General features: G+C 34.4%; 2 protein-coding genes across 5 annotated transcripts in view; one reads left to right on the top strand and one right to left on the bottom strand.

Moving 5' to 3' along the window:
* The window catches only part of LOC147833974 (uncharacterized), a 124,549-nt gene that overhangs the window by 82,758 nt on the left and 21,791 nt on the right, over positions 1-20,000 (bottom strand). The gene's annotated exons all lie outside the window — the stretch shown is intronic.
* tsc22d3 (TSC22 domain family, member 3) overlaps positions 13,210-20,000 on the top strand; it is a 66,041-nt gene continuing 59,250 nt past the window's right edge. For 2 of the 3 annotated variants that reach the window (XM_087280294.1, XM_087280293.1), the window contains exon 1: positions 13,210-13,837. In XM_087280294.1, the coding sequence (XP_087136420.1) occupies positions 13,524-13,837 (314 nt within the window). In that variant the 5' untranslated portion in view covers positions 13,210-13,523. 3 annotated transcript variants of the gene reach the window in all.

Below are 20,000 nucleotides of genomic sequence, written 5' to 3'. Positions count from 1 at the left end.
AATATGAAATAAACAAATGAACACATAGACAGTAGTAGAGTTTTTGTTTTATACATAGTACTCGTACAAACAATACATTGAATAAATAAACAAATGCATGACTGATTGAAAGGCGTTACAGTGGCACAGTGGGTAGCATGATCACCTCCAGGTAAGAAGGTCATTGGTTCGAGCTCCGGCTGGGTCATTTAGCATTTCTGTGGAAAATTTGCATGTTCTCCCTGTGTATGTGTGGGTTTCCTCTGGGTGCTCCGGTTTCCCTCACAGTTTAAAGACATGCGCTATAAGTGAATTAATTACGCTAAATTGGCCGTAGTGTGTGTGTGAATGAGATTGTACAGTATGGGTGTGTCCCAGTGTTGGGTTGGAAGGGCATCTACTGCGTAAGAACATATGTTGGATAAGTTGTTGGTTCATTCCGCTGTGGCAACCCCTGATTAATAAAGGGACTAAGCCAAAAAGAAAATGAATGAATAAATGAATGATCGACTGACTGATTGACAGGTCAGCAAAGCAAAAAGGTTATAAATAATTACCAATGTTACATTATAGTAGTGAAGCATTATCATTAACACTGATTCATCCCATCATATACTGTAGCTTTATTGGTCAACAGACCCAGATGCAATACTTCTTGTGATTGATCTGAGTATAAAGACCTGCGTATTTATCTAAACACACTGTCATCCCACTGTGGCTGAACTCGACCGGAAAACTAGAGATCAGCAAACCTTGAGCCAGAATGGAGAAAGTAAAGCAGAGCGATTCATCACACGCTATCCTATCTACCAGCAGCCGCTCATTTATCTAAGAGCGGGTGTTGTGCTTAGTGACAGTGATTGTAACACTGATTAGAGGAGCCATTAGCAGTTCAGCTCCTGCAGCGTTTCTGCAAAGCACATCTGTCACAATGATGAAACAAAGCCAATGTTTTCTTTATTCTTTGAAAAAGCTGCTATCATTATAATACATGTGGAATGGAAGACAAAGTTGTGAGATGTGAAACTTTATTTAAATTTGTCCCAAGAGCTGTTTAATAGAGAAGATCCCCCCAAACACATTTTAAACAATTGTTTTAATAACTACAGAAATTTGACTGACCTAATTATTATTATTATTATTATTATTATTATTATTATTATTATTGTGATAATAATAATAATAATAATAATAATAATAATAATAATAATACTAATAATAATAATAATAATAATTGTAATAAAATAAAAAAACACCATGCTTTACTCTAGGGATGATATTAGCCTGGTGATGAGTGGTGTCTGGTTTTCTCCAAACGTAACGCCTGGCATTAACTCCAAAGAGTTCAATTTTAGTCTCATCAGAGCAGAGAACTTGTTTTCTTGTGGTCTGAGAGTCCTTCAGATGCCTTTTGGCAAATTCCAATCGGGGATTGGCTTCCGTCTGGCCACTCTATCATACAGGCCTGATTGGTGAATTGCTGCACAGATGGTTATCCTTCAGTAAGATTCTCCTCTCTCCACAGAAGAACGCTGGAGCTCAGACAGAGAGACCATCGGGTTATTGATCATCTCCCTGACTAAGGCCCTTCTCCCCCAATCACTCAGCTTTGATGGCCGGCCAGCTCTAGGAAAAGTTCTGGTAGTTCCAATCATCTTCTACTTATGGACGATGGAGGCCACTGTGCTCATTGGAAATTTCAGAGCAGCAGAATTTTTTTCTGTAACCGTCCTTCCCCAGCCTTGTGCCTAGAGACAATCCTGTCTCTGAGGTCTACAGACAATTTCTTTGTCTTTATGCTTGGTTTGTTCTTTGACATGCACTGTCAACCCTGGGACCTTATATAGACAGGTGAATGACTTTTCAAATCATGACCAATCAACTGAATTTACCACAGATAAACTCAAATTAATGTGTTCCAGTAATGTGCTAAATTCAGAATAGTTAAGAAATTAAATGACTTGGTGGTATATTTTCTATAACAAGAGAAGAACTATCCTATTATTATTATTATTATTTTTAGGAGACGTTGTTGTAATACCTTTTACAGAATAAAACAAAAATTAGCATTTTATTCTAAACCACACTGAATCCAGATTTTTCAAGTGGTCCCTGAACCCCCCCCCCCCCCCATCTGAAAGTTGAACACTAACGAAACCTTTTCAATGATGTACTGTTTGTTAGCAAAAGAAAATTTAGAAAATTCTAATTATTGAGAAACTTGCCTTTAAAGTTGTCCAACATAAGTACTTAGCAATGCACATTATTCATTACTCAAAGTGGATAATTTGCTAAATGTCTTTTTGGCATAAAAAGAAAATTAATAATTTTGACCCATAGGCTACAATGCATTTTGATTACTAGTTTTGTGGTCCAGGGTCACATATGAGGTGTCACATAATCATGTACATACTTAACTTGTCGGGGAAATGCTGCTGTAAGCAATTGGCTCTGTTGAAAGCCCTTTGGACTATGAACAGGGAGATCTGAAATCAAACATTTTTGGGACTTTGACTGTTAAGATGAGTACATTTTGTACCAGACAGATTTGACATCTTTGCCCTTACCCTTACTTTAGCTGCTCATGTTCCAAATCATACACACTGTTTACAAAAGACAATTCACTTTAAATGTTCTGCAACCAAACTTTAAGTCCAAAAGGTGGCAGCAAAACTTCAGATGTTGAGGAGACTGTTTTAAAAAGAATTATATTAAAAAAAGCATTATCAATCCATTTATGCTCTAGTATATTATGCAATGAATATGTAAAAAATAATCTGCAACAACAACTACAACAACAAAAATAGAAAGATCAATTTGACAATAGGGTAATAAAAACAAAGTTCAAGATATAGTATCTAAAAACAAGTCAATCAAATGCTTTTCAAGAAAACTGAACTTGCTTAAAGTTATTTATTTATTTATTTATTTATGCATTTTTTTAGGAAACTGATGAAACGGATGCTTTGTGAGGTGTTATAATGATAAAAATGTTAAATACTTAAAAAATATTCATCAGCAGTGCTTCTGCAAATGCAGGTGTAAAATCTCAAATCTCTATAAATAATATTAACAGTTTCTTTTAGTTTGTGTTTTCTATTTGTGTATGCTTACAAATTGCATTTTTTTTTGTTCTTGATCTCTGCCCTCATAGCTTTTGAAGTTGAAAATTGTATATAATTGTTACTTTTATTGATATTTTTTACTAGTTTGATACAATATATTGTCCAGGTTGGCCATGTAAATTACAGTACAATAAATGGCAATGAGCTGCTACTACTTGTCACAATCACCAGTGATCTAACCATCATAAATTGCAGAAATCAAAGTCGCATTATGCAATCTGAAACCTTAAATGAACAGAAAACACATGGTTGATAAGCTATGAACAATTGTTAATTAATATATATTTTTTTTACTATATATGATCATCCTTGTGTGAGAAATCATCCTAGAATCTATAGAAACATTAATGTTATAAATGGTCTCAAACAACAGTTGAAATATATCTGTTTTTATAATGTTGATTAAATCCTTTTTTCACTTAAACGCATAGTGATATGTTTATTATTTTGTTTAAACATATTTTAAAATATTTTTAGTTTGTTGTATTTGTATTTATTAATAAGTTTGGTCATACATTGATATACTTAATATCCCCATTTATCCTTAATATAATTAACATCCCTAATATCCTCATTTTATTAATAATTATTTTATAATTAATGTATTATTTCAATTTATTTATTTATTAAGTTTGATTTGTTTGACATAATACATTGTTTGATTATTTTATTAATGCAGTTATTTATTAGTTATTTACATTTTCTTTTATGATTTTTTCTCCACAAAACCTTTTCATAGACTTTTTTCACAGTCAGTTGCATCTCCATTGGTTTTACTTAACTCAGGTTAAAAAGCCCTCTGCTAAAGGATACAGTCTATGCCAGGTGAACAGGTGTTTTATGCATTTTGTCATAGCTGGATCTCTGCATTGACCAATCAGCTTTCAGGACTGGCACAGCATGTTTTTGTACGGACGCACTAGAGAAAGAGAGAAAGAGTGAGAGAGAAAAAAAAAGTCTGTAGATAACAGTAAAAGCTACTGACCGATCATGTGGCCCTCACATGCTGAAAGACAAATAATGTGGTCACTTTAGTCTGAGAAAAGTGGACTATTCTAAACAGATGACTCTAGATATGGAAGTGATAATGTGGTGTTTACCACTGACCTGTACTGTATGTTTAGACTACTCACTGATTAAGAAAAAGCTTTCAATACACAACATGAGTCTAAATTGACTTAAATGAGTTTTTATTTTTTTAATTGCTGCAAGAATTCAATTCAATCGTTCAGTATTTTTAACGAAACCTGACGGTAATTCATAAGTTTTTGATTTTGAGGCTAATTTCTTTGCATTTGTTTGATCTCAAACATACATTTTAGTATGATTTGCTCATCCCCAATCAACTATATATATGTGTAATAATTTAATAGTAATACACTTACAAATTTTTGACTAATATGGTAGGGTTCTTTGCTAAACTAGCAGTATTCCACTGTATTGTATAGACGTGCATAGTCATTTGAGTTTTAAAAAATAGGCTCAACAAACCTGTTTACTGTAGTAAAAGCCATTTTATATTAGTAAAATTTTTAATTTAGGGGGATATCGGCTACAGCCCCCCTAAAATAGGCCTAGTGATGCCCATATCCCCAATGACTGGGTATAGTGATGTGGTTTGGAGGCACGCATCCTTTTAAAAAGCATATGTATTTGTATTAAATAAATCAAATTAACTCATATGAATTAATCACTTTTCTAAATTAACTTGTTTTTTTGTTTTGTTTTTTTACCATCACAAATTCTTAGTTTATTTTTTCTTTTCATATTTTTAAATACCCATTTACAGTCCCGCTTCATATTACGTGGCCTTAACTAATATGTACTAACTGAGAAATTAATCATTTGTTACAATGTACTTATTGTTTAAATACATGTTGCATTGTATATGCTCGATTAAATACCGGCATGCTATTATGTTATTCATTTCTTTAACTATATTTATAATTACACTGTTGACCATCCAAACCTGTTACCAACATTACTCATATCCCACCTCAAGTGCACCAGAAGTGTTCTGAAATATATTATGAACACAGTAAGTACACTGTCTTTATAGTTTAATGCAAGTACATAGTGGTTACATACTAGTTAAGGCCACTACAAATAAAGTGGAGCCAAATTTACGTGTAACAAAATTAGCAAATGACGAAATTTACCTGTAATATTTGGACACATTTAGTGCATCTTGCATAGCTTGCCATCAAAGGGGTTTGAGTCAGTTACAAGTTTGTCACCAAACTGTCTTTCCTTTCTTTCTTTCTTTTTTCAAAATGTAACTAGTTTCAAACAAAGCTGGAGCAAGAAATTAGTGCATCTTAGGAAAAAAAGCATACTGATTTGTGAAAACCCAAAATGCAATATTTAAGGACTGAATGCCTTGAATGCCTTCAGCAAATACTTTTAGCCCTGACTGAAATCAAATGGGTTGTTATATGTATATGCATTATAAATTGTTTGCATAGCTTGTGCATTAGAGGGTCAGCCAAAAAAGTTCACATCTCTGCAAGTTGAATTATTTTGTACAGAGTTGCTTTAAACACATCTTTGATATCCTGCTGTTGATTTGATTGATTTAATTCTTATCTAGTGATGATAAAAAATAATAATTAATAATAAAAAAACAATGGCCTATTTTACAAGCACAGTCTGGATATCTGTGACTATTCTCTCAGGAGTTTGCATGTGCGGAATAAGAGAATCAATGTCAAGCTTTGGTGTCCAGCATTAGATAATAGAGAGAGCCTCAGGCAAACGCTGCTGGATCGGAACACGCCGGTGCATCACATGGCCTTTTCTTCATCTCAGGCCCAGTGTAACTGTACAGCAGGGAAGAATTGTGAGGACTGAGAATAGGAAAACAGCTTGGGGCCCTTGCAGGAACATTATAACCCATATACTGTACATTTTCTCCCATGTAATATTTGTGCATACAATGTAAAACATTGTTTGCTGTATTGTGTAATACATGCATCTGACTATTACATATTACTACTACTACGACTACTACTACTACTACTACTAATAATAATAACCAAATGCACTGGTTTCTCCAACAGTCCAAACACTTGCGGTTTAAGTGTATTTAATAAGTGTGTAAGTTTGTGTGTGTATGAATGAGAGAGTGTATGGGTGTTCCTCTGTGCTGGGCTGCAGCTGGAAGGGCATTCTTCCAAACATGCCAAAGTAATTGTCAGTTCATTCTGCTGTGGTGACCCCTGAAAAATCAGTGACTAAGCCAAAAGATAGTGTAGACTGAAGTTAAGGATCATACATACTGACTTGCTGTCATACGTTACAATTAATGTTCTATTCGATTTTAATAAAATTCAGATAGAATTAATGAATAGGCCTACATACTGAGAGAGCAGCATCCACTTGAATGATATCTGCTAAGAGGAGGTTGGGGGAGAAGTTAATAGTGCTAATTTTGAGTTTATTTGGACCTAAGAATTGGAGGAAAACTAGTCGAAATCTGGCAGGAGCAACCGTTTCTGTTTGACGTGTCATCTGAAAAATTTGAAACTGAAAAATTGCTAGTTCCCTATAAAGGCCAGGTGAATAAGTAAAAATAAGTACTTTTCTAGTAATTTTCTACCCCAACTAAAGGCTTATTTCTTATTCTGTAGTTAATAACAAAACATATAATAAGCAGTGTTGCCAACAATTTTTAATATAAAGGTGCTAGACTCTGCCCGAAAAGTCGTTAAATGTCGATAGATTACGTCATACGTAAATCTGCTTATAACTGATGTCACCACATCCAATAGTTTCTGTTTGTTTAATAGTCCATGGTTAATAAAGGGGTATTTATATTTGCACTATGCTTTATGTATGCATGTCAATTTAACTAAGTTTATTGCTGTTTGCATACAGTATATCAGTAAAGCAGTGTGGTGAATTTGCAGTAATCTCCCTGACATAATAAACTCACAAACGTTCAGAAACTGTCACTAAAATCTCTGTGATTGGGAACAAGAAAAGATCAAACGGTCAAATTAAATAGTTAAATTTAAAACAAAGAAAGCCGGTTTGACTGTACAAGGGAATTATCTCACACTAATGGTGCTAAAGAATTTGTTATCGATACACAGAGGGCTGATCTGCTCTCAGGCGGCAGGTGTGAGAGACGGCTAAATATGAGGACTGGGTGTGAGTGTTCTGGGGCAGGGAAGGGGCCGACAGCATCACCCGCAGCTCATGGAGAAGAGTAGGAATGGTACAGTAAGGACACATGAGAGTCTATAAAAATCTCAGTCTATAAAAATCTCCAGTAACACCAAAAAGTCTAGATTTGTCACTAAAGGGGCCTGAAAAGTTGCTATAGTGACAAAGTCGCTAAGTTGGCAACACGGATAATAAGTGACCTCGTGTTGTTTCCATGTCACTTCTTGTGTCTTTGGTTGTGAGAAATGTACAAAGTTGTCGATGATTCTTCCTATTTTAAAGTCATGCAGTGTGAAACCCCCTGTTGCCGATCCATCAGTGTAAACAAAACAGCCAGGAAGCGCTAGCCCAGATCGTCATGCAGTGTGAAAAACTCATGACATGACTACTTTGAAAATCGTGCAGTCTGAACTCTGCATTACATCAATTAAACTGACAAAAATATTAAGTTAAACTTCATATACCTTAAAAAAATAGTTGAAGTCTGCTTAATAAGTTAAAGCAACATAAAACATTTGTTATCATGACATTTTGCTATACACTTTTTTTTTTTTTTTTACTGTGCACATACATGGAATGATGCTTGCTTCGGTATTCAGTGTTCTTGCCAAGCCAAAATACATTTTAGTTCTACCTCTGCCTAGAGACATTTTTTTAATACATAATGTCCCTGGGATGACTATGATATCAAATGTAAGTTTTTTTTTTAATTATCGGCCAGTGCATCTGCTTTTGCAGTAGGGTAAACAGTCTCATGTTCTCTGATGTCAGATTATAGCTACAAAGCCTACACAAGAAACTCTTCACTTTAATCTGGACTCAAGGAATCTCTTATGACGCACTTGATGTTTTTTTTTTCATGTTTGTTCTCACACTGTGTTACAAAACCCCAACACTAGGACTCAGAGTTCAGATTTATAATATAATGAAGTCATTTCATATCATTTTTTCTGTACTTTCTCCGCACTTCACCACTTCTGCCAGCAGAGGGACTAATAATCAACTCATTTGACCTCACGCTGGCAAAGTCCTCAAGCGCCCCGAACAAGTCTCAACCTCTTTACACACTCAATAAAGCAATCATAATTCACCTATTCTCTGCTAAATTAAATTTCTTGAACTCCCATTAAGGGTCTTTCTGTAAGTCTTAGCCTATTACATAATAAATGACATTTCAGGAGATGATCCAGAGAGGCATTTAACACGTTATTAAATGAGGACAATGCATTGAACTGATGAGCTCTGCTCTATACACACACTGTATAACACAAGTGTGTATATTAAACATTGTATTATTCACAAGTATTGTCAGACTGCCAAAATTCAGTTTGCAATGTCCATTTTATGTAGTGTATCTATTGTATATGGCCATACACGCAAAGCAATTAACTATTGTGTAGTTTCAAGCACTGAAATTAATACTAATTGATATTTAGATGGAGTGTCACGGTGGCGCAGTGGGTAGCACGATCCCCTCACAGCAAGAAAGTCACTGGTTTCAGCCCCGGTTGGGTCAGTTGACATTTTTGTGTAGGTTCATGCTCGTGTGGGTTTCCTCCGGGTGCTCCGATTTGTGTTTGTGTGTTTGTGTTAACCCCCCACCCAGTCCAAAGACATGCGGTATAGATTCATTGAATAAGCTAAATTGGCTGTAGTGTATGTGTGTGAATTTGAGTGTATGGATGTTTCCCAGTGATGGGTTGCAGCTGAAAGGGCATCTGCTGCGTAAAACATATGCTGGATAAGTTGGCGGTTCATTCCACTGTGGCGACCCCAGATTAATAAAGGAAAAAGATTGAATGAATTAATTAATATTTGCATGTTTTCATTTTAAGCAGGTTTGAGTTTGATGATTGCTCTGCTAGTGTGGTTCATTTGAGTATGTGTGAATGCTAGAATCTAAACATTGGTGCACAAGCGAACACAAGTGGACCAAATGTTACAGAAAACATGAGTCCTGGTTCATTTAAAAAATAACTTTGGTGAGGTTTTGTTTTAAATGTGAGCACATCATGAACCAAATACATCTAAATGAACTGAAAAACAGGATGTGATGTCAGAAGATGCAACCCTAAAAAGAACAGAACGTTCAAGCATACTAGTTTTTTTTCTCTCTCTCACATTGTTGGTGCAATGCTAGCCATTACAATTCCATACAGGGTTCAGATATGCATCACTGCAGATGCAGTGTCTGTTTTGACATTGTTGCATATTTTATTGTTTTAAATAGGTTCTGAGCTGTTAAATTAAAATGCAATGCAATAAGCACACATTATTGTTTTGTATGTTGTATGTAGTTCTGTTTTAAAAAATATGTGTCATTAATTCCACCCTAAAAACAACAGTGTAAATGCAAATCAATTCAGGACCAAAACCAACTTTTCTCTCTTTTGGTTTGGACCGAATGAACCCAGAAAACTTACAAGTGGTAAAAAATCTTTAAATTTAATTGTAAGTTGAGATAAAAACAAATCAATGGCATATTTTAAACATGCTCTCAGATATCTGTAGAACATTGCAAGGCGTTCAGAGAATTTATTGACCACTGAATGATTTTTCTGTGCTGTTAACTTCATGCCAGCACTTTAACTTTATCACGTCTAGAAGTATGGCAAGTATTCAGTTTGTCGAAAATCTGATTCAGATAAACAGGCTGTCAATATCTTTCCATGAACTTGGGAACTCAACAAACAAAATGCATCACTGACCTTTAACTTTAAACTAAACATATGACCATAACAAAATTAGGCCAGAATGTTTGCTTATACTCTTAAAACAAACTATTTGACTTCACTAGAAAAAAATGTGTAAACCCATTCTCTCATACCACTAAGCTCAGAGGTGTCAAACTCAGTTCCTGGAGGGCCGCAGCCCTGCACATTTTAGTTTATACCCAACTCCAACATACTTACCTGTAGGTTTCAAACAAGACTGAAGGACTCAACTAGTTTAATCGGGTGTTTAATTGTGGTTGAAACTAAACTGTGCAAAGCTGCTGCCCTCCAGGAACTGAGTTTGACACCTTGTGACTTAAGGCTGGCTCACACTGTGCAGTTTTTTCATAATCCTGAATGATTGTAGCATGTCACACTGCACAAACAGGGCTGCCAAGTCACACTGTAAGATCTCAGCCATCGTAATGTCAAACTGAATGACAATGAAGATGCACCAAACACAGTAGAAAACTCCCTCTGAGTTTGATGTCATCCACCTGTGACACTTTCACTATCCCACATTCTGAAATAATTCATTCGTTCATTCATTCATTCATTTTCTTGTCGGCTTAGTCCCTTTATTAATCCGGGGTCGCCACAGCGGAATGAACCGCCTCTGAAATAATTCCTTGCAGCAAACATAAACAATCTGTAGCTGCAATTTTGCACACAGTAGGCCTCAATAATAAAACCAGAAAAAATAACTGTTTAGACATTTCCCCGCGGTTATTGTATTTTGTCACATGGATTGCGTCATCAGATTCTGGGCTCCTATTGGTTCTTGGATTGACGCTCATTGCAGCTATTAGGTTCGTTCGACTTCATGCAGCGCTATGCAGATCGATCGAAGTCCATGCCGTTTAGAAATTTTGTCTGGATTGATGCTGCGCTGACGCCATGTGACTGTCACATATGGCATCAAAGTACCGCGACAGTGCTCTAAGATCAGACAGCAGACTCAGCCAGTGCAGCGTCTGAAGAGCAACTGCAAGAGCTGCGATAACGACACTGATATATCAGGATTGGCTGGATTGACCATATGACACAACCACATACGTTTTGGGGTTTATTATTGGACAACTTTCGTCTCACAAATTTCAAAACAAACAATCATTTCTATCTTGTTTATATCTTGCGTATTAAAAGACTACAAATATTTTACAGCAGTATCATCTTTTGCTAAATAGTTTGTTTATAAAGGCTAGATGTTTGCATAGGTTTATTTTCGACCTTTTTAAAATATGGACTATTTACTGCATTCAGCTCCATGAACCATGTAAATGATATATTAACTGAATAACCTGAATCTTAACTCAAATAACCCTAAAGTTTATTTATTTTTTTAAAACAAATTAAGTTAAATGCTTATTTTATTTAATAATTATAAAATAATTTATATGATAATAAGATATTTTATTTTCTGTCAAGCCATTTATATACAACTTTTAAAAGTGACAATGGTATATCTTGCTCTTTTCTGGAAATTTCTACTGTACATAAAGTGTAGCTCACTTATTTTGGGAATGTTTTTTTGTTCATTCTTTGTGGATTAAAGTGTTTCGTTTATAAAGGCTTTCATTATCCAAAATAATTTTAATCATTAAGATTCATTGCCTTCCATTCCATAATTTAAGGCTTAACCAAAATACCTTGTTTTGGGTTTACACTAATATATATTAAAATATAGAAACTTTTCTATCTTTTTTATATTCATTTGTTTTCTATTCTGTTTTATATGTACTGTAAATCTTTTGCTAATATAAAAATAAATAAATAAATAAATAAATAAATAAATAAATAAATAAATAAATAAATGATGACGCCATGTGATTGGTCATGACTGGCGCAACTTTGAGCCCCGAAGTGTCTGGCTCGAAGGGTCTGTTTTAAACTCCGCCCCCGTCTGCACTTGGCTAATCTCATTGATCACCAGCTGCAGCCGTGGTTCAAAGTCGAACGCACCTATTGTCACACTGCAGGAAAGTGTCTGAAATCTTCTGGGAAAATCTGATCGCATCGGGCATTAAGCAGCTATCTGTGAACATGTCAAACCAAAGATAAAAGACCACAGATTTTAGCCTAGGATTTTAGGAATCTTTTAGGATTTCCCAAATTTGTCTCAGATGACAAAATCGTGGCTGAAATCTCACAGTGTGATCAGGGCTTTTGCTGAAACTATAAGAGGAAAATTAACATTGGCAAGTTGAATTATTCATTCATTCATTCATTCATTCATTCATTCATTTTCCTTCAGTTTAGTCTCTTTATTCATGAGGGGTTGCCACAACGGAATGAACCACCAACTTATCCAGCATATGTTTTACACAGCAGATGCCTTTCCAGCTGCAACCAAGTACTGGAAAACACCCATACACTCTCATTCAAACACATACACTACAGCCAATTTAGCTAATTCAATTCACCTACAGTGCATGTGTTTGGACTGTGGGGGAAACCGGAGAACCCAGAGGAAAACCATGTGAACACAGGGAGAACATTCAAACTCCACATGCAAACCAACCCAACCAGGACTCGAGCCAGTGACTTTCCTGCTGAATTAACAAAACTTAGTTGAATTTACACACCATTTTAAGTTCTCTGTTAATTCAACTAAGTCTGGTTAGTTTCACTATATGTAAAACTTAGGTGGTTAAGTAAAAAAAAAAAAATCAATGTGCATTAAAACTGCATTCAAAACAAAATGAAGTGATACTAAACACCTTGACTTACTGCTGGCACCTCAGCCAAAATTGTGTCTCTTTAAAATGAAAAACAAAAGGAAAAAAACTGGTCTGATAGATAGAAACACTTTAGTGGTGAATCATTGGACATGGAACACTTCACACAACCAGTATTTGTACCAGCAGCACGCAAAGGGTACGAATCAAGCTTGAATTTAATAGCCTTAGGACACCAAGACAAAACTACAAAAAAAAAGCCCCCAAAAGCTGCATTTGTATTTGTTTAAGTGATATAAACAGGGGAAGTACTATGTGTTTGCTCTCCCTCAGGGTTCCGCCCCTGGCAGCACTGAATAGCACGTTAAAGAGCATGCTTTTACTCCCATCCCAACTTGGCTCCACCCCGTCCTGTGATGTTGTGGGGAAAGGAGGAGGGATATTTTTGTGAACTGATCAGCTTGTTCCACCAATCAGAGAGTTTTCTCCTCCCTCATTCCAGCCCTCTCCTCCATGCCTCCACCTCCTCTCTTTCGCTCTGTCTGCACTGTTTGCACGCACAGAGGGCAGGGAAAAGTGCGGGGCAAGGGACAGCAAGGAGAAAAAATAAAACAGAAGCAGCTTCTGGATTTTCGTTCAAACGCATTCCTGCTGCATCATTACAAGCGAACAGGCGACTCAGCTCGTAAAAAAAAAAAAAAAAACCTGAGATGTGTTTACCCAGAACACACAGTTGAGGTTGATCAACTCTTCTTTCATAGCACCTGGACACTTGGACGAACTGTAAGAAGGAAGGTGATCACCTGGAGCAGGTGGAGGAGAACCTCTCCGACTCTCACAGGGGAAATTTGACCTGCCTGATGTCAAACGAGGAGTGCCGTTCACCCATCGGCCTGGACTGCTGTAGTTGCTGTCTAGATTTGGCCAATGGGTGCGAGCCGGAACCAGGCCGATCGGGCCACACAAGTCTGGGCAGTCCAACATCGGTTAACCACTTCAGACAGCTCCGGGACCAGCTTCACTTTCAGAACCTCAACACAGATAAGCTCAACAACATCATGAGACAGGACTCTCTGGAGTCGGTGGTTCGGGATCCCTGCTACCTGCTCAATGAGGGCATCTGCAACAGCAACATCGATCAAACCATGCTGTCCATCCTGCTGTATTTCCACAGGTATGTCAATAAAGCATGGCATTCACACACTTGCTCTGCCACACACACATACACACACACACACACACACACACACACACACACACACACACACACACACACACACACACACTGCTAATTTAAACCATACAAACCTTAAACGTCTTTATCAGAGCTGTGATTGCTCATGTAGATGCAGATGCAGAATGTTTGATGGCAACACCAATCTGTGGCTTGTTATTAATGACTAAACACTTTTAAGTAATGTTATGAAAGTAATGCAATAGAACCACTTTTGAGGAACATCTTAAAAATATAAATAAGATTTTGTCACTTTTAGGTATGGAAAGGTTCTATGATGTTCATGTAAGAAAATATACTAATGAAGAATCTGAAGATCTGTTTACATCAGGGATGTTTGTTATAAAGATATACTTTTAGAACTGTTATGTAAAAGAATGGCAGAGCCCTCACCACATCTGTAATGATAAAAGCAGACAACAACAGTACAGTATATCAGTGGAATCGCTTTCAAAACATTTGTTTTCCCAGGTGATGATTGATAAAAACCCTCAAAGGTAAACAGAGTTCATCTTTCTTTAAAGAGCGCAAGCATTTAAAACATCAAATGACAAACTGAATTACATGCTTATAATACACTGAAAAAAATGCGGGATTGTATCAACCCAAATTTGGGTCAAATATGCACAAAAACCAAATATTTCCGCTTATATTATTTTATATTTATTTTCTTTTACGTTTTAAATCAAATTGGACTTCAATCAACCTAGACTTTTTAGAGTGTAAATAATATATTTTTTGTGCATTAGTTTGGATGCTAATATAGGACACTTGATAGTCATGTAAAGTGATTTGTTTTTGATAAAGCCACCATTTAGTTTGAACCAAATCAGTCTTTTATTAGTGGGCCTGGGCATATTAATTAATGACTTAATCATCAACACTAATAGAATATCTAGTCAAACACAACATTAAACCATCCTATGACAAACTGATTCATATATATATGCAAAAACCTCTAAGTGCTATCTGAAATTTCCACCAAAATGAGCATTATTCTCAGCCTGCTTTGTTTATGATGAATTATTTCACTTTGAAAACAATGAAAAGAACTTATTCTTTGCCATAAAGGTGAAATTACTGTACCTAAAGTTGTCCTAGTTGGCATTTAGATTATTCAATCATTATTTTTCTATAAATAAATTCATGAATTATTTTATATTACTTTCATTTACCAAAATGTTAGGTTTGTCCAACTTTGGGTTCAAAAATCAAGCATTTTTAAAAGTGTTAACAATGTTTTGTGCATATGGACATTATTATTAAAACATGTAAGTGTTATAAAAAAGTGATTTGTTTTTGATAACACCATCATTTTTTGAACTAAATCAGTCTTATATTGGTGGGCTTGTGTGTATTAATTCATGACTTAATTATCAACACTAATACAATATCTAGTCAAACACTGAACACTAAACCATCAGTAGCAAACTGATACATATATAATATATACATTTTAAAAAGTTGTATTTTTTAACCCAAACTGCAGTCAAATATGGACAAACCCAAACTTTTTTTCTATAAATAAATTTATAAATAATTTTTTATTACTTTTATCTACCAAAAGGTTGAGTTTGTCCAACTTTGGGTGCAAATACCCAGCATTTTGTAGAGCGTAAACAATGTTTTGTGCATTTAGACTCTAATATAAGACATTTAAGTATTATGTAAAGTGATTTATTTTCGACAATAACGCCATTTAGTTTGAACTAAATTAGTCTTATATTAGTGGGCTTGGGGTATATTAACGCATGGCTTAATTGTCAACACTCATACAATATCTATTTAAACACTGAACACTAGTTATGTACACCTCATGATAAAACCATGACTAAAAACCAAGCTCAACTGTGTTATTTAAGAACAGGGTGGCTCTCGGTCTCAGTAGGGTTCCAGGAATGTGCAAACTGGTATGAAGAACATGCCTTTGCGCAAACTTAAGAGAATCTTGAGTCAGTCCACCTTAAATAAGTTCTTACTTCACATATACGCCCTATTTAATGCAACTCATTACAGGATCTTGCAAAAAAAATGGTGCAAATATTTTATACATGTTGTTTTGTTGTGCAGAAGGTGCCTCTTGTATTTTCTCCAACTAGTGCTTGCAAAACACCCATTCATTTAAAAACTATGGCCAATTTACATACCATCCTGGCACAGCTTTTCAGCCCATATAGTTGAAGTATGCAGAAAAACAAATTCCTCACCAGGTAATATGCATGTTTATAAAATCAAATGGTTTCCAAAACAACTCTGGATGCATCGGAATCACATAAACATTCAACATCGGATTCAGTAATGTTTGACAGTGTGTGTACATAATATTGAATCTTGGAACAAGCTGATGTGATGTACTACAGCAAATTAAAGTGTCAAAAATGGATTGCAAGCCATCCAAAGCAGGTATTTGGCAAAATAACCAAATGAGGATCAAGCTCACAGAGAACTTCTTTCCATGGCTTTCCAAACTGAAAATAATCATATATGGACATCAGGATAGTTTGCTCAAATCTGATAGTATTTGAAATGTTTAGTCTGTAGGAGAATTACAGATGAGGCCTAGTGGTGAAAAGAAAATATATGGAGCCATGTATTAGGGATATTACATAAAATAAAGAAGTGACATTTGCTGCCTGATGATGATATTTTCCACATGTTGTTATTATGACACCACCCTTTGGTTTTAGCAAAAATAAGGGTTAAATGTTTATATAGATTTATATAGACTTATGTTCTTAAGCCTGAAATATACTTGTGGTGCATCCAAAATATTGAGTAGATACTTCATTAAATTTAAGAGTTAAAAAAGACAAGTACAAGTATAAAAATAGGTATTATGCAATCTACCATGTGATCTACCAGTGTCAGTGTCACTTTTGTCATAGAAAAATCTTTCACATGGCCTCATCCCACAGTAAAATAATCAACAAATACACATTTAATAATCTTGACACAAGTAGTGTTTGAATGTTTGAATGTAAATTATCATGCATGTATTAATTTATTTATTTGCATAGGCACAGGAATGTATAGTCTTTTAAAGTTACAGTAGCATGCACAAACATTCAGACAAAGACACACAAATGCATGCACGCACACACAGACACAGACTTACACAAACAGCAATTTCACTTCAATTAATTTTAAAATGTAATTCATTTTAAAATAATTAATCTGATGGCTGAATTACAAAATACTAATGATTACTAATTAAATCTATCAGAAAAAATGACATAAACTTAATAAGCATTAAAATTGTGCAATAATATTTATATTATTACCATATATTTATTGGCAATATTTCTCGAAATGGAATTTTTTTAACTCTTTTGATTATTAACATTTAAAATGATTATTGATTATTAACATGTAATAAAAGTGTTCAAAAATTGATATATATGAATATGAACCACATAAAAAATTGTGATAAGACGATTAAATGCAGATGACTGACCTCTTTGGTGACCACAGTGACCATTAAATACAATGCCAAAAGTCATTGTGAATAAATTCATTTAAATAGTTTTAACAAACAAACATAACATGTTGTGTACCACCAATGCCTTTTAAATTTGAAATAAAAATAATAAATAAATAAATAAATAAATAAATAAATAAATAAATAAATAAATAAATAAATAAAAATTGAACAATAAAATGAATAATGAATTAGTTCAAAAAAATGAACTAATAAACAAAAATAAAGAAAGAAAGAAAGAAATTAGCAAACAAATATATAATTAAAAATAATACATAAAAATAAATAAATGAACAAATTAATAAACAAATAATAAAAATAAATACATAGTAAAAATAAATACATAATAAGCAAAAAATAAATGAGCAAATAAAAAATAAAAAATGAAAATAAAAACAAATAAATAAATAAATTAATAAAAATAAATAAATTAATAAACAAATAAACAATAATAACAAAATAAATAAATATTTTTAATAAAAATAAACAAACAAATAAATAAACAATTAAATAAACAAATAATAAAAACTAAAATTAAAACATTTAAAAAATGAATAAATGACTATATAAAATAAATAAATAAAAATTGTTATTTGATAGACTCTAAACATAATGCAATATAAATATTAATATGCCATATAAATTTATTCTCCGGTGGAATCTTATTTATGGGTGTTCTGATTCTCTTAATACGATAAAGCTGTTGCTCAGCAGCTAATCTCACTATCAGTTTTACGACAGGACAATAGACCTCCTAACCTCACTGGGACGCCTCTGAAACAAGATGCTTAGTGTGCCAGTTAATGTTCAGCCTTCTTTATCGGGGTGTCCACAGTTTTATACGTGGCAGTGAAAGGTTACAGTCTACATAATGAGCTCTTTTTTATGAGGCTTGTTTCGGAAAATAAACAGGAGCAGTGTGTGTGAGACCTCTGGCCCAAAGACACTTTACCGTCTCACTTTCTAAACATACACACACACTTCACCGGTTCTCTAACATCATCAAACAACCATTGTTCATTTGTAGAGTCCTATTCTTCTGTTGCATGACAGGAAAGCAATTTTGTTTTGTGTGGATCGTTCTGTGCCATGCGATATATCCGCATATTATATAAGGCACTTTTGGATGCAATGTTTCCTTTCCCATATTCTCCAGTTACTATGCAACTATGTAAATTTATACATTAATATATAAAAGCAATAAATAAAATAAACAAACGTGTTAAAGAGACTCTTAAACTTAACAAATAAAATGCATATATTATCCCCTATGCTAAAAAACTCTTTCAGATGCGGAGCTATTGGCTGGGATGCACAAGAAAAGAAACCAAAAAGCCACTCTGGCAACATCCTTACATCCTTTTTTACTTACAATCTCCTCACAGCTGCTAGCCACCGCACTCATTTTCAAATTTGTTGTTATGCTGACTTAATGTGACAAGTGCGTGCACATTAATTTCTTGACCCTTTGAATGGACTTAGCGCTTGTGCTCCCCTCGTGTCTCTCGTAACTAACTTAATAAAACTACAGTGCTTCATACTAAAACTGCATTTTTTTTTAATCGGCATAAAATTGTATTTATTTATAGCCAATAAATAAACAACAATTTTACATATATATATATATTTTAAAAAGTTTCTTTTATTGCACTTTTCTCTGCACTTAGGTAAACATCTCCAGTTGTAAATACATCAAACTGCACAATTTTACACATAATAATATTATGAAGGCTTTTTTCAGATTATATACAACATTTTAATTGACAAGCACCTGTATTCTTCTGTCCGTTTCCTATCTATCCTATTCGTTCATTCATTAATTTATTCAATCAAGAGAATGATAAAAAATAAATTCTCAGAATTTACTTAAGAATTTAAATTCATACAATAAGTACTTTGTGTGTGTGTGTGTGTGTGTGTGTTTGAGATGCAAGCAAATTAGAGCATTTTAAATACAATAATGCCTCGTTTACTATAACAAAAACCCTCTCAGTTATACTGTAAACGTCAATGTCTAAAAATCAATGGTTAAATAACAGAAAAAAAATCCTAAAGACATCAGTAGTGGTAAAATTGATACTGGCTTTCTGTCATAAAAACAATAGGTCATCAAACAAATATTTAAAACATAATATATTTATGTTGTTATCTGAAGGCTAAAAGTCAAGTTATTTGCAGCGTAAAGGTACATTTTAAAGCTTTAATGTTAATGATTTCAGAAATGTGCGGTTAATTAGCTACCATTTAATCAATTGACAGCACTAAATATTTTATGTTTCACACTTCTAGCAGACTAAATGCTGGCTTTATTTCATGTGTACACTCAAAGGTCCTTGAAGTCTTGAGAAAGGAACATGGTGTTATTGATGGAACGAAGATAAGAAAGGTGTGTCTGTTTTAATAGACTATAGGAAACAAAGCAACCGAGGTCTTGCCAACAATAAGTCCAGTTCGCTAAACCCTGAAATATATTGCTAAAACGCCAGTCTGTTTATTTAATATGCAGAAATGTAATACGCATCCCCAGGCAAGCAGAGACATGGATCCAGACATGCCACACGGAACAGCTCATGTAGTGCAGCGCTGTAGTGTCTGGGAATGATCCATAGGGATTAAAATGAAATG

Source organism: Danio rerio, chromosome 14 (assembly GCF_052040795.2).
Source record: "Danio rerio strain M-AB ecotype USA chromosome 14, GRCz13ab, whole genome shotgun sequence".
NCBI classification, from domain to species: domain Eukaryota; kingdom Metazoa; phylum Chordata; class Actinopteri; order Cypriniformes; family Danionidae; genus Danio; species Danio rerio.
Note: the sequence above shows the minus strand (reverse complement) of the source record. Positions and strands in the feature narration are given on the sequence as shown.